A 13,787-nucleotide genomic window follows, 5' to 3' on the forward strand; every position below is an offset into this window, starting at 1 on the left:
TAAAATGGATTTAATTGTGAGAAAAAAAAATGTGTCAACGATCTACATAAAATACTCTGTAATGTCAAAGTGGAAGAAAAATTGTCAAAAAAATAATTGAAGATGAACAAAACATAAAACACTAATGTAACTTGATTAGATAAATATTCACCCCCTGGATCAATACATGTTAGAAACACCTCTGGCAGTGATTACAGCTGTGAGTCTTCTTGGGTAAGTCTCATAAGAGCTTTGCACACCTGAATTGTGCAATATTTGCCCATTATTCTTTTTCAAAATTCTTCAAACTTTGTCAAGGTGTTAGGGATCATGGCTAGAGAGCAATTTTCCAAATTTGCCCAAAAATGTCAAGCATATTTAATTCAAAACTGTAATTTGTCTTGTTGCATACAGATGCACGTTTTGGAAGACTTTTAGTATTATTTGTATTATTATTCTTTTCACTCTGTCATTTAAGTCATTATTGTGGAGTCACTACCATGTTGTTGATCCATCCTCAGTTTTCTCCCATCTTCTCTGTAGCTGTTTTAAATATTACCAATGTCCTCATGGTGGACATCCTTAAAGCAGTTTCCTTCCTGTCCTGCAAGCTCAGTTCAGAAGGGCGACTGCATCTTTGATTTGTCTGAGTGGTTTAATAAATCATCCACAGCATCGTTATTAACTTGACCATGCTTAAAGATATATTCAATGTCTGATTTGTTATTGTTACACATCTACCAATCACTGCCCTTCTTTATGAGGCTTTCGATAAGCTCCCTGGTCTTCGTAGTTTAATCTGTGCTTGAAATTCAATACTTCACTGAGGTGCCTTACAGCTGTTGAACATATATGGGGGACAGAGGAAGGGGTTGTCATTCAGAAATCATGTCCATAGAATGTATTATGTGATTTGTTAAGCCACATTGTAATTCTAAATTAATTTAGGCTTGTTTAAACAACCAGGGTAAATACTTATGCGACAACAGTATTTTTTTTATAAATAAAATGAACAAATGTGCAATGCACTTTCCAAACGGTGAAAGGCAGCAAAACGCAACATAGCGTCTAGTCTGTCCGAAAAGCCACACGAAGAAGAAAGATTTGTCAGTTTTTCTTTGACTTTTCTCTGGTGTTATGCAGTTGACGACAGTGTGAAGTTCCCGGGGTGCTTTTATTACGAGCGGAACGGAAATCCAGACTGCCCTGTACGACACCGTCGGCGGCCTTTACGACCGGACCGGAGTCCTGAGGACGTGTCCAGGGCTGAGTAGAGTGGCTAGTTAGGACACACATTCCTCTGGTTATTGAACTGTACTAGCTATGTCTTCTGGGATGACTGGACAGACACCGTAAGTTACACTTTTTTATTTAGTACCATTTACTTTTATATTTTGAATAAGTTACGGACGCAAGAACACGTATTTTTTTTATTTTAGCTTCGTGCTAACATGTTAGCTACCTACCTTAGTACAGTAACGTTAGCGGAGGTTGCTGGTTTTACAGCTAGCTAGATAACGGTTTTATTCCACTGTATGAAAGTACAATCGTTATAACTAGAATATTTCGTAAAGGTTTATCCGAAATTGATGACCAAGCCACAGTCGTATATATACAGTCGTATATTCTTGTTTTTAACCATAGCAGTAAAGTTGATCCGTGCTAACGTTGCTAGAAAACGGTATGCTAATTGAGCTAACGTTAGTTAGCAACACCGGTTTCTGGCTAAGTTAAATTGTCTAACGTCGTTTAACTAGACAATTAACATATCGCTAGGTAGTGGAGGGTCAAGAAAGCGGTCTCTCTAAAGTTGTGGTTACCTGCTGATACTACCCTCCAAGATAAATGATTTGTAGAGGAACAGGCCAGAACAGTTTTCAAGAGAATGCCGAGGCCTACTAACTCTACGCACACTGATGTTGGCAGGCATCGCATCGGCGCATTCGCGACTAGTGTTACGCTAACTAGCTTGCGAACACAAACTAGCCCTCGATCCCGGCCCTACAAAATTATCTTGAGTTAAGATGAAATGATAGGCAACCGGGCAAATTAGCCCCAAACTGTTGGATAAGATATATAATCTCAATATGGAGCGCGTCCCAGTTTAGTTATTGTTTCAAGCCACTTTATGTTGAATTGTCTAATTTCTCTCCATCATATTGGATCCAGGTGCCTAACCAATAGCAGCAGATGGGATCAGCCTGCTCAGCCCAAAACGAGGGTAGACGTCATGCAAGGCTTCGCTTCCTCTGCCCAGACCTGCACATCGGCCACTACGACCCCTCAATTAGCCCAGCACCCTGTAGCAGGCCCCATGGTGCCCCAGACATTGCAGGGGGAGATGCCAGCAGCACAAGGGGGAGGTGTGGAGATGGCTGCTGCTATGGCTGCTAAGATAAACGCTATGCTGATGGCCAAGGGGAAACTGATGGTTCCTCCACCACTACCTGGCAAGGTGAGAGTGCAAGGGTTAATGTAACTTTCTCTTACTCTCTCATGGTCCTGAGGAATCACTGTGCAGGCATTTAATCCAGCCCTAAGGGTCACCTGTCCAGTCATAAGAGGCTCAAGCCACAGACTAGAATGGTTTCCTTCGGTGGTGCAACTTGTCTCTGAGAACAGGGAGAGTGATGGATTGTTTTCAACCACATAATATAATGTAACCATGTCCCATAGCTGGAGGTAATAGAAGGTGAGGCCAGTTGAGACCATGTGACCTTCACTGATACCCACCTCCTAGAGTAACACGGCAGAGAGAACCACCCTGGTCTACAGACACACCACGGTTACTGCTGCTGCTCACAACACTCTAGGCAGTCTCTCTAACTCAGTTAGTCCTTCTGCACACTGTGAGTCCCTGGCTTTTGTTCCAGCTCAGTTCACTGATACCCACCTCCTAGAGTAACACGGCAGAGAGAACCACCCTGGTCTACAGACACACCACGGTTACTGCTGCTGCTCACAACACTCTAGGCAGTCTCTCTAACTCAGTTAGTCCTTCTGCACACTGTGAGTCCCTGGCTTTTGTTCCAGCTCAGTACTAACAACCTGGTTCAGCCAAATAGGTGCTTTAGTAGGATCTAAAGCCTGAACCCCTGGTTGCCTTCCCGGGAGGGTTAAACAGTGACCCAACTGCATGACTAAAATGACTTTAGTTATTTAGTGTTTGTATGTGGACTCATATGAAACATGTCGCCCACAGATCCCTCTGTGTATGTCGGCTGCCACTAGTGGAGACGAGACTGTGGTGACAGAGGTGGATATCAACGATGTGCCCATCAACAGCAGAAACCTGCTCACCAAAGGGAAAACACAGGAAGAGGTAAAAAAAAAAAGGGGGGGGGGGGGCTGAGTTTTCATCTCTCCTTGATTCTTCTCCAGCATCGTTCCACTTGGCTCCTCCTTAGAATGCATTTGGGGCGGACCTTGGACCTTTCCTCCTATAGGAATGAAAAGGGGGTGGATACCATCGCTCGGACTAAATCACAACCCTTTCTGTATAATATATATCTAATATATTCTATTTAGAAGACGTATCTACATACATTTGATGTATTCGTGGCCCCCAACTAATACTGAAAAGTTCCCTCTTTTTTTGTTTCAGATCCGTCAGTTCAGCGGTGCAGTCGTCTCAACCAGAGGCCACTACATGACCAGTGCAGAGAAGTCCCATGGAAAGGGGGTGTATGTATACAGTTGGTGTTACTGTGTGTATCTGTAGTGGACTCGGACCACGTGGGTTTCTAACCGACTCTTCTCATTTAGAGAAAGGCCCTTGTATTTACACGTCCAGGGGAAGAGCCAAGAGGAGGTCAATAGTAAGTAGACTTTCTATCACCCTCCTGTCTACAGTGGCAGTAGATACTTTATTGTCCTCGGATCCTGTACATTACACAACCTAGTGGAGACCACACATCTCAGAGGATGACCATGGGTTGATGTGGTTGACTGGCTGTTGTACATTACACAACCTAGTGGAGACCACACATCTCAGAGGATGACCATGGGTTGATGTGGTTGACTGGCTGTTGTTTTTCTCACTAGATTATCCCCCATAGACCCCATTGTCTATCTATTTCCTGTGTTGTTTTACAGAGGCAGTGCTGAGGATAAAGGAGATCATCTCTGAGGATGTGTTGAGGACAGCTGCAGCATTAGGATCCCAGCTGAGACCCGTCATACCCCCACTGCCTCTCTACCCCCAGCCCCCTCGCCCCATGACTGCCCCACATCCACACCTACCCAGGATGCCTAGTGTCAACCCTCCTGTGCCACATGGACACCGGCCCGCCGCGCCACACCAAGGGGTAGATACAGGGGTCCCTGGTCCTCACAGAATTTTCCCCTGAAAGGTTTTTAAGAAATCCTGCTTGGACGATTCCCTCCCTCCTTATTCCCTCCCAACTCTGGGAATCCTCTAACTGGGATTTCTAATGCAAAATTTTCACAATTTTGCAGCAAGGAAATGTGTTTTTCAGTTTGCAATCTGGCCCATGTCCCATAGCTGGAGGTAATGAAGGTGAGGCCAGTTGAGACCATGTGACCTTCACTGATACCCACCTCCTAGACTAACACAGCAGAGAGAACCACCCTGGTCTACAGACACACCACGGTTACTGCTGCTGCTCACAACACTGTTCTCTAGCTAGTCATTTAGTTGGATTAAAAGGTTAGCAGTTCAGACATTGACCAGCTCCCTACTCTAACCGCTTTCTGTTGTCCATAAGATGAAGTATGTTTGTAATGTGGTGGTTGAACTACCTGACCCAGGATTATTCAAATGTAACTGTCATCTCTCCCCATCAAGAGTTTTGTGCACGTCAAGATTTTTGTGGGTCTGGATCAGTCCCTGCCCTCGTTCAATGTGAACGAGAAGGTGGAGGGTCCTGCAGGGATGTACCTGGGACACATCCAGACAGAGACGGGAGCCAGAGTGTTCCTCAGGGGGAAAGGCTCGGGGTACATAGAGCAGGCCTCACGACGGGAGTCCTTCGAACCACTCTACGTCTACATCAGGTAACAGAGATTTTACTTCCCGATCAAACACCTTTATAAGGGCTCCGCAGACCCTGGCTCAGCCTATAAGGGCTCCGCAGACCCTGGCTCAGCCTATAAGGGCTCCGCAGACCCTGGCTCAGCCTATAAGGGCTCCGCAGACCCTGGCTCAGCCTATAAGGGCTCAGCAGACCCTGGCTCAGCCTATAAGGGCTCAGCAGACCCTGGCTCAGCCTATAAGGGCTCAGCAGACCCTGGCTCAGCCTATAAGGGCTCAGCAGACCCTGGCTCAGCAGACCCTGGCTCAGCCTATAAGGGCTCAGCAGACCCTGGCTCAGCCTATAAGGGATCAGCAGACCCTGATATTAGAATTTTCATTGAAGAGGGGGGTGGACTCATCAATATACACCAACCTGTGATGAGTACAAAAGCCATGTGAACTATTTGGAGGTTAAAGAAGGTGAAACTATTGAAGTGTGTAGTTGTCACTGATACCCACCTCCTATAGGAAACAGTAGAGTGAACCACCTGACCTACAGACACAAGTCTACGGTGTTCTGCACCTACTCACATCCTGAACCAGTACAGACTTAACAGTTGAATTCTCTACAACTCACTCGTATGCATACAGAAGAGACTGCTCACCACACGTTGGCGAGCTACCAGTCCTGCTGCTCTCTCCTAGATGTTTGGTGAACCATATGTTCGTCTCATAGGGTCTGAAATAGTTTATTTCCTCTTGTAGTTGTTCCCTGCTGTGGTGGTGGTGGGTTGTTGTTGTCGGTTTCTTCCCATTTCAACACGGTTGTCTTTTCTTGTAGCCATCCCTACTCCACGGGGCTGGAAGCTGCCAAGAAACTCACAGAGAGCCTGTTGGAAACTGTAAGTCAGCATAGTGTTTCCACCTAGATGACTTGTTGGTTATTACTGCATTGTCGGAACTAGAAGCACAAGCATTTCACTACACTCGCATTAACATCTGCTAACCGTGTGTATGTGATCAATAACATCTGCTAACCGTGTGTATGTGATCAATAACATCTGCTAAGCATGTGTATGTGACCAATAACATCTGCTAAGCATGTGTATGTGACCAATAACATCTGTTAACCATGTGTATGTGACCAATAACATCTGTTAACCATGTGTATGTGACCAATAACATCTGTTAACCATGTGTATGTGACCAATAACATCTGCTAACCATGTGTATGTGTCCAATAACATCTGCTAACCATGTGTATGTGACCAATAACATCTGTTAACCATGTGTATGTGACCAATAACATCTGCTAACCATGTGTATGTGTCCAATAACGTCTGCTAACTATGTGACCAATAACATCTGCTAACCATGTGTATGTGACCAATAACATCTGTTAACCATGTGTATGTGACCAATAACATCTACTAACCCTGTGTATGTGACCAATAACATCTACTAACCCTGTGTATGTGACCAATAACATCTACTAACCCTGTGTATGTGACCAATAACATCTACTAACCCTGTGTATGTGACCAATAACATCTACTAACCCTGTGTATGTGACCAATAACATCTACTAACCCTGTGTATGTGACCAATAACATCTACTAACCCTGTGTATGTGACCAATAACATCTACTAACCCTGTGTATGTGACCAATAACATCTACTAACCCTGTGTATGTGACCAATAACATCTACTAACCCTGTGTATGTGACCAATAACATCTACTAACCCTGTGTATGTGACCAATAACATCTACTAACCCTGTGTATGTGACCAATAACATCTACTAACCCTGTGTATGTGACCAATAACATCTACTAACCCTGTGTATGTGACCAATAACATCTACTAACCCTGTGTATGTGACCAATAACATCTACTAACCCTGTGTATGTGACCAATAACATCTACTAACCCTGTGTATGTGACCAATAACATCTACTAACCCTGTGTATGTGACCAATAACATCTACTAACCCTGTGTATGTGACCAATAACATCTACTAACCCTGTGTATGTGACCAATAACATCTACTAACCCTGTGTATGTGACCAATAACATCTGGTTTGATACACAGCAAGGGAAGCAGACAGTGTAGGTGGGAGCGTATGCTAAACGACTCCAATGTACATGAACACGGGGCGGCAGGGTAGCCTAGTGGTTAGAGCGTTGGACTAGTAACTGGAAGGTTGCGAGTTAAAACCTCCGAGCTGACAAGGTACAAATCTGTCGTTCTGCCCCTGAACAGGCAGTTAACCCCACTGTTCCTAGGCCGTCATTGAAAATAAGAATTTGTTCTTAACTGACTTGCCTACTTAAATAAATAAATATTTAAAGTGGGTTGTGTTCATTAGCCACCAAACAAGAAAACTGACTGAAACGAGGAGGGACAACCTGGACTCATTTTGTTTTCTGTTGTAAATTTTTTTTACCCCGTTTGCGTGCCCTAATGAACACGCCCCACGATGGAGGTTAAAGAAGGTGAAACTATTGAAGTGTGTAGTTGTCACTGATACCCACCTCCTATAGGAAACAGTAGAGTGAACCACCTGACCTACAGACACAAGTCTACGGTGTTCTGCACCTACTCACATCCTGAACCAGTACAGACTGAACCGTTGAATTCTCTACCATGCATGTTGTGGTATTAAATGTTATTGATATACTTGCTTGTCTGAGACTTAATTCACAGGATTTCTTCCTCATTACTCGCTCAACATGATTCACTTCCCTTTTGTAAAGAGTTCAGTGTTGTCATCCTGTTCCCTGTGTGTCTGTCGTCCAGGTGAGAGCTGAACATAGCCGCATGGTGTCCATCTACACAGCCACCGGCTCCACCCAACGTAAGGCTCCCCTCTCTCTCACACACGCCAGAACTAACACGCAGAAACTAAAATACCACAGTCATAGAACCAGGGTCCGTTTTCATAAAGAGCCTCTGAGTACTGAGCGCTGATCTAGGATCAGTTTGGGATTTGAATGGACAATAAGGGAACCTGATCCTAGATCAGTATTCTTACTCCAAGACATTTTATGAATATAGGCCCAGGAGTTTACCTGATCAGGTGAATTGACCAGCCAGGCCCGGGAGTTTACCTGATCAGGTGAATTGACCAGCCAGGCCCGGGAGTTTACCTGATCGGGTGAATTGACCAGCCAGGCCCGGGAGTTTACCTGATCAGGTGAATTGACCAGCCAGGCCCGGGAGTTTACCTGATCGGGGGAAATGACCAGCCAGGCCCAGGAGTTTACCTGATCGGGTGAATTGACCAGCCAGGCCCGGGAGTTTACCTGATCGGGTGAATTGACCAGCCAGGCCCGGGAGTTTACCTGATCGGGTGAATTGACCAGCCAGGCCCGGGAGTTTAACTGATCGGGTGAATTGACCAGCCAGGCCCGGGAGTTTACCTGATCGGGTGAATTGACCAGCCAGGCCCGGGAGTTTACCTGATCGGGTGAATTGACCAGCCAGGCCCGGGAGTTTACCTGATCGGGTGAATTGACCAGCCAGGCCCGGGAGTTTACCTGATCGGGTGAATTGACCAGCCAGGCCCGGGAGTTTACCTGATCGGGTGAATTGACCAGCCAGGCCCGGGAGTTTAACTGATCGGGTGAATTGACCAGCCAGGCCCGGGAGTTTACCTGATCGGGTGAATTGACCAGCCAGGCCCGGGAGTTTACCTGATCGGGGGAAATGACCAGCCAGGCCCGGGAGTTTACCTGATCGGGGGAAATGACCAGCCAGGCCCGGGAGTTTACCTGATCGGGTGAATTGACCAGCCAGGCCCGGGAGTTTACCTGATCGGGTGAATTGACCAGCCAGGCCCGGGAGTTTACCTGATCGGGTGAATTGACCAGCCAGGCCCGGGAGTTTACCTGATCGGGTGAATTGACCAGCCAGGCCCGGGAGTTTACCTGATCGGGTGAATTGACCAGCCAGGCCCGGGAGTTTACCTGATCGGGTGAATTGACCAGCCAGGCCCGGGAGTTTACCTGATCGGGTGAATTGACCAGCCAGGCCCGGGAGTTTACCTGATCGGGTGAATTGACCAGCCAGGCCCGGGAGTTTACCTGATCGGGTGAATTGACCAGCCAGGCCCGGGAGTTTAACTGATCGGGGGAAATGACCAGCCAGGCCCGGGAGTTTACCTGATCGGGGGAAATGACCAGCCAGGCCCGGGAGTTTACCTGATCGGGGGAAATGACCAGCCAGGCCCGGGAGTTTACCTGATCGGGGGAAATGACCAGCCAGGCCCGGGAGTTTACCTGATCGGGGGAAATGACCAGCCAGGCCCGGGAGTTTACCTGATCGGGGGAAATGACTAGCCAGGTTACGTGGACAGGGAAACTCCATGTCCTACTCAAATGTCTTGAATATTATAGAATGACCAGAATGTTTCCGTAAATCACTTCCTATGTTTGCTTAAACCACAGACACAACTAGCCACTGTGGTAAATTAATCTCTTTCTGTCTCTAGTGGCACAACAACAACAAACAGAACAGTCAGACAGACAACAACCCTGTCTGTGAATGACGATCTCTTCCAATCACATCCATTAACCCTGATCTCCTATACTTCCCTTTCAGCATACCCAGCTCATGGATACCCAGCTAATAGCTCTTACTCTAGCCAGGGCTGGTACAGCAGTGGTTACCCAGGGTGTAACGGGCTGTCTGGGGGCTATGCTGCCTCTACCAGCTACCCCACACCGCCAGGACCCTCTGGCTATTGGACTAGTGCTGCTAGTGGTCAGCCCAGTCAATCTAACCTGTCGACAAACCCTCCATCTTCTCAGGCTATGGTTCAGTATCCTGTCTGTCCCAGGAAGACACACCCATACCTATTACAGGTACGTAGTGGCTAAGAAAACATACCTCGGCCTATTACAGGTATGTAGTGGCTAGGAAACCATACCTCGGCCTATTACAGGTATGTAGTGGCTAGGAAACCATACCTCGGCCTATTACAGGTATGTAGTGGCTAGGAAACCAGTACCTCGGCCTATTACAGGTATGTAGTGGCTAGGAAACCAGTACCTCGGCCTAGTAGTTCGTAGTGGCTAGGAAACCAGTACAGGTATGTATTGACAGGAACATGGGTGGATTGTCCAAATAGGATTCAGGACAGGGATCAGTTGTTTAGGACAGACAACACCATGACACTCTTAAGAAAGCAACAACAACAAGAAGGTTTCTTATCTGAAAAGTCAGAACTTCAGTTTAGAAAATGTCTGTTTCATTAGTTAATAGCAGCCAGGAGATTCAGTTGTACACCATTTTAAAGACTAACCAGATGTATTGATGAGGGATATCATTATAATGACTGTCCAGATGTATTGATGAGGGACATCATTATAATGACTGTCCAGATGTATTGATGAGGGACACCATTTTAAAGACTAACCAGATGTATTGATGAGGGACATCATTATAATGACTGTCCAGATGTATTGATGAGGGACACCATTATAATGACTGTCCAGATGTATTGATGAGGGACACCATTATAATGACTGTCCAGATGTATTGATGAGGGACACCATTATAATGACTGTCCAGATGTATTGATGAGGGACACCATTATAATGACTGTCCAGATGTATTGATGAGGGACACCATTTTAAGGGCAGGACTGACCAGATGTATTGATGAGGGACACCATTTTAAGGGCAGGACTGACCAGATGTATTGATGAGGGACACCATTTTAAGGGCGGGACTGACCAGATGTATTGATGAGGGACACCATTTTAAGGGCGGGACTGACCAGATGTATTGATGAGGGACACCATTTTAAGGGCGGGACTGACCAGATGTATTGATGAGGGACACCATTTTAAGGGCGGGACTGTCCAGATGTATTGATGAGGGACACCATTTTAAGGGCAGGACTGACCAGATGTATTGATGAGGGACACCATTTTAAGGACAGGACTGACCAGATCTATTGATGAGGGACACTATTTTAAGGGCAGGACTGACCAGATGTATTGATGAGGGACACCATTTTAAGGGCAGGACTGTCCAGATGTATTGATGAGGGACACCATTTTAAGGGCAGGACTGTCCAGATGTATTGATGAGGGACACCATTATAATGACTGACCAGATGTATTGATGAGGGACACCATTTTAAGGGCAGGACTGACCAGATGTATTGATGAGGGACACCATTTTAAGGGCAGGACTGACCAGGTGTATTGATGAGGGACACCGTTATAAGGACTAACCAGATGACCAGATGTATTGATGAGGGACACAGTTATAAAGACTGACCAGATGTATTGATGAGGGACACCGTTATAAGGACTAACCAGATGACCAGATGTATTGATGAGGGACACCATTTTAAGGACTGACCAGATGTATTGATGAGGGACACCGTTATAAGGACTAACCAGATGTATTGATGAGGGACACCGTTATAAAGACTGACCAGATGTATTGATGAGGGACACCATTTTAAGGACTGTCCAGATGTATTGATGAGGGACACCATTTTAAGGGCAGGACTGACCAGGTGTATTGATGACCCCAGGGATTAGACTAACTGTTGTTTGGGTTTGACCTTGGTGTCTCAGGACCCTGGGTGCACTGACCCGACGGAGACTGACCAGACGGAGACCGACCTGTCGTCATCCAGCTCCCCTCAGACAGAGACAGGAAGTCCTAAACGGCGCTTTCAGGAAAAGACTGAGGATGAGCGAGCCTCTCAGGTGAGACGGAGATAAAACTGCTGAAATATGTGAGAGAATGATTTAAGAGAAGGGCTTTTGTCAACTGAATAACCTGGCTAAAGCAAAGTCAATAAAGGCTGTCCCCAACCCAGAGGTGTTCGTTTGTTTTTAGGAATTCAAACTGATCAGTGGTCTTCTGCTAACAGTCCTACCGGTCTCTCTCCCTCTCAGCCTGCCAGCAGCTCACCTGAGGCCCCGGTGAGAGAGAAGTCTCCTCCTCTACCTCCAGCTCAGAGAGAGGAAGAGTCGGGACAAGGAGCTGAAAGGTTTCGACATAGATCTCCTGCTCTAAATTTCTTAACAATGTTACTGGTTTTGTTTTGCCCCGAATGTTGCAGCCACCGGGGTCGTGTTCAAAAGGGCACAACGGAATCAAAGAGAACCATTGTTTCTTGTTACACGTTCAGACCAGTTTTGGGTTGTTTTTGTACATTTTGCTCCTACTGAACACAGCCCTAAATGAAGCCTCTGATGTTTCTCCACCTGGTTCCTTTGTCTCTGTCTGTAGGATGTTGATGCCACCGCCTCTCCCTGTGTTTCTGGCCCCTGGCCCTGTGGCACGAAAGAGACCCAGGGAGACGGCAGTACCAGAGGTCCCACCCAGTCTACCACCCAGAACTCTCGGCCCTGTGGCACACAAGAGACCCAGGGAGACAGCAGTACCAGAGGTCCCACCCAGTCTACCACCCAGAACCCTCGGCCCTGTGGCACACAAGAGACCCAAGGAGACAGCAGTACCAGAGGTCCCACCCAGTCTACCACCCAGCGCCCCTGCATCACAGGGTACGCTTCTTACTGGGAACACACTTCACTGTACTTGATGCCTGAATGGGCAGACTTTTTGACCATGATGAAGTTGAGTGGTGTTTTCAAAGATGTCTTCTCCCCTCAGTAGTGGAGTAATGGAGACGATCTGTTCCAGCTCCTCTGTGATTTGCTGAGCCGTGCTAACCGTCACTTCCTGTATGTGTTCTTTTGTCTTCCCCTTGTTCTCTCTCCACATGTCTCCTGGACCTGCTGCTACCTAACATGGGTCTATCTCATCTGGTGTCTGTGTGATCCCTCTGCTCTGACTGGCTGTGGATCAATCCAAACATGGGCTGGGCTCCTCTCTTGTTTTGCCCTCTGTCTCTCTCTCTCTCTCTCTCTGTCTCTCTCTGTCTCTCTCTCTCTCTGTCTCTCTCTCTCTCTGTGTTGCTCTCTTTCTGTCTCTTGCTGTCCGTCTTTGTTTTCTACAGATTGTCCTCAGGAGGTGAAGAAGACGAAGGTAGTGGAGAAGCCTTCATGCCTAGTACCCTACGGTGGGGACTCTTCTGATGAGGGAGAGGACTCCTAGCAGTAAGACTCTAACTCATAGGCCCACTACCCTTCACTAATCCCATCAGCCCCACCCTAAAGTGTCCTCATTCCACTTAGATGCTGGGTTGCAGTGTTCAGCCCAAGTCTAGCTTTGCTCTGCTATTACCATCATCGACTACTGGACATTGGACAGAGCGTCGCATTGCTACGGCCCCCTCAAAAAATAAAGCTACTTTATGTTATTAGAATTATTAAACCGTTTTCATTTGAAAAGGTCATTTTTATTTCAAATCTGAAAAAGCATATGTAGTTGTCCATCCACGACTGAGCCTGCTCTACGACCGAGCCTGCTCTACGACCGAGCCTGCTCTGCGGCCGAGCCTGCTCTGCGGCCGAGCCTGCTCTGCGGCCGAGCCTGCTCTGCACAAATTCACTGATTTATTACTGTTATATTGTGTATAATGGAAAATGGTGTGAATCTGTTCCCATGGAATACATTAATAAATGGATTTGGAAACAACATTCATCTTGTTTCATGTTAGTCTGTAACAGTGTTGTGGTAGTCCAGTCCAGGGTTTCATTATGGTAGTCTAGTCCAGGGTTTCATCATGTTAGTCTGTAACAGTGTTGTGGTAGTCCAGTCCAGGGTTTCATCATGTTAGTCTGTAACAGTGTTGTGGTAGTCCAGTCCAGGGTTTCATCATGTTAGTCTGTAACAGTGTTGTGGTAGTCCAGTCCAGGGTTTCATCATGTTAGTCTGTAACAGTGTTGTGGTAGTCC

At 46.6% G+C, this 13,787-nt stretch overlaps 1 protein-coding gene across 1 annotated transcript; it reads left to right on the top strand.

The window, feature by feature from the left end:
- The first annotated feature begins 1,061 nt into the window (after window positions 1–1,061).
- On the top strand, window positions 1,062–13,531 carry LOC109878466 (KH homology domain-containing protein 4-like). Its single transcript, XM_031812853.1, has 14 exons — window positions 1,062–1,331; window positions 2,149–2,434; window positions 3,182–3,301; window positions 3,584–3,663; window positions 3,745–3,797; window positions 4,075–4,286; window positions 4,787–4,995; window positions 5,796–5,856; window positions 7,757–7,814; window positions 9,560–9,822; window positions 11,553–11,687; window positions 11,880–11,974; window positions 12,217–12,491; window positions 12,947–13,531. Exons 1-14 carry the CDS (start codon window positions 1,303–1,305, stop codon window positions 13,042–13,044), a joined length of 1,974 nt encoding a protein of 657 aa, XP_031668713.1. The 5' UTR covers window positions 1,062–1,302; the 3' UTR covers window positions 13,045–13,531.
- The last annotated feature ends 256 nt before the right edge of the window (window positions 13,532–13,787 follow it).

Source organism: Oncorhynchus kisutch, unplaced genomic scaffold (assembly GCF_002021735.2).
Source record: "Oncorhynchus kisutch isolate 150728-3 unplaced genomic scaffold, Okis_V2 Okis03b-Okis08b_hom, whole genome shotgun sequence".
Taxonomy (NCBI): domain Eukaryota; kingdom Metazoa; phylum Chordata; class Actinopteri; order Salmoniformes; family Salmonidae; genus Oncorhynchus; species Oncorhynchus kisutch.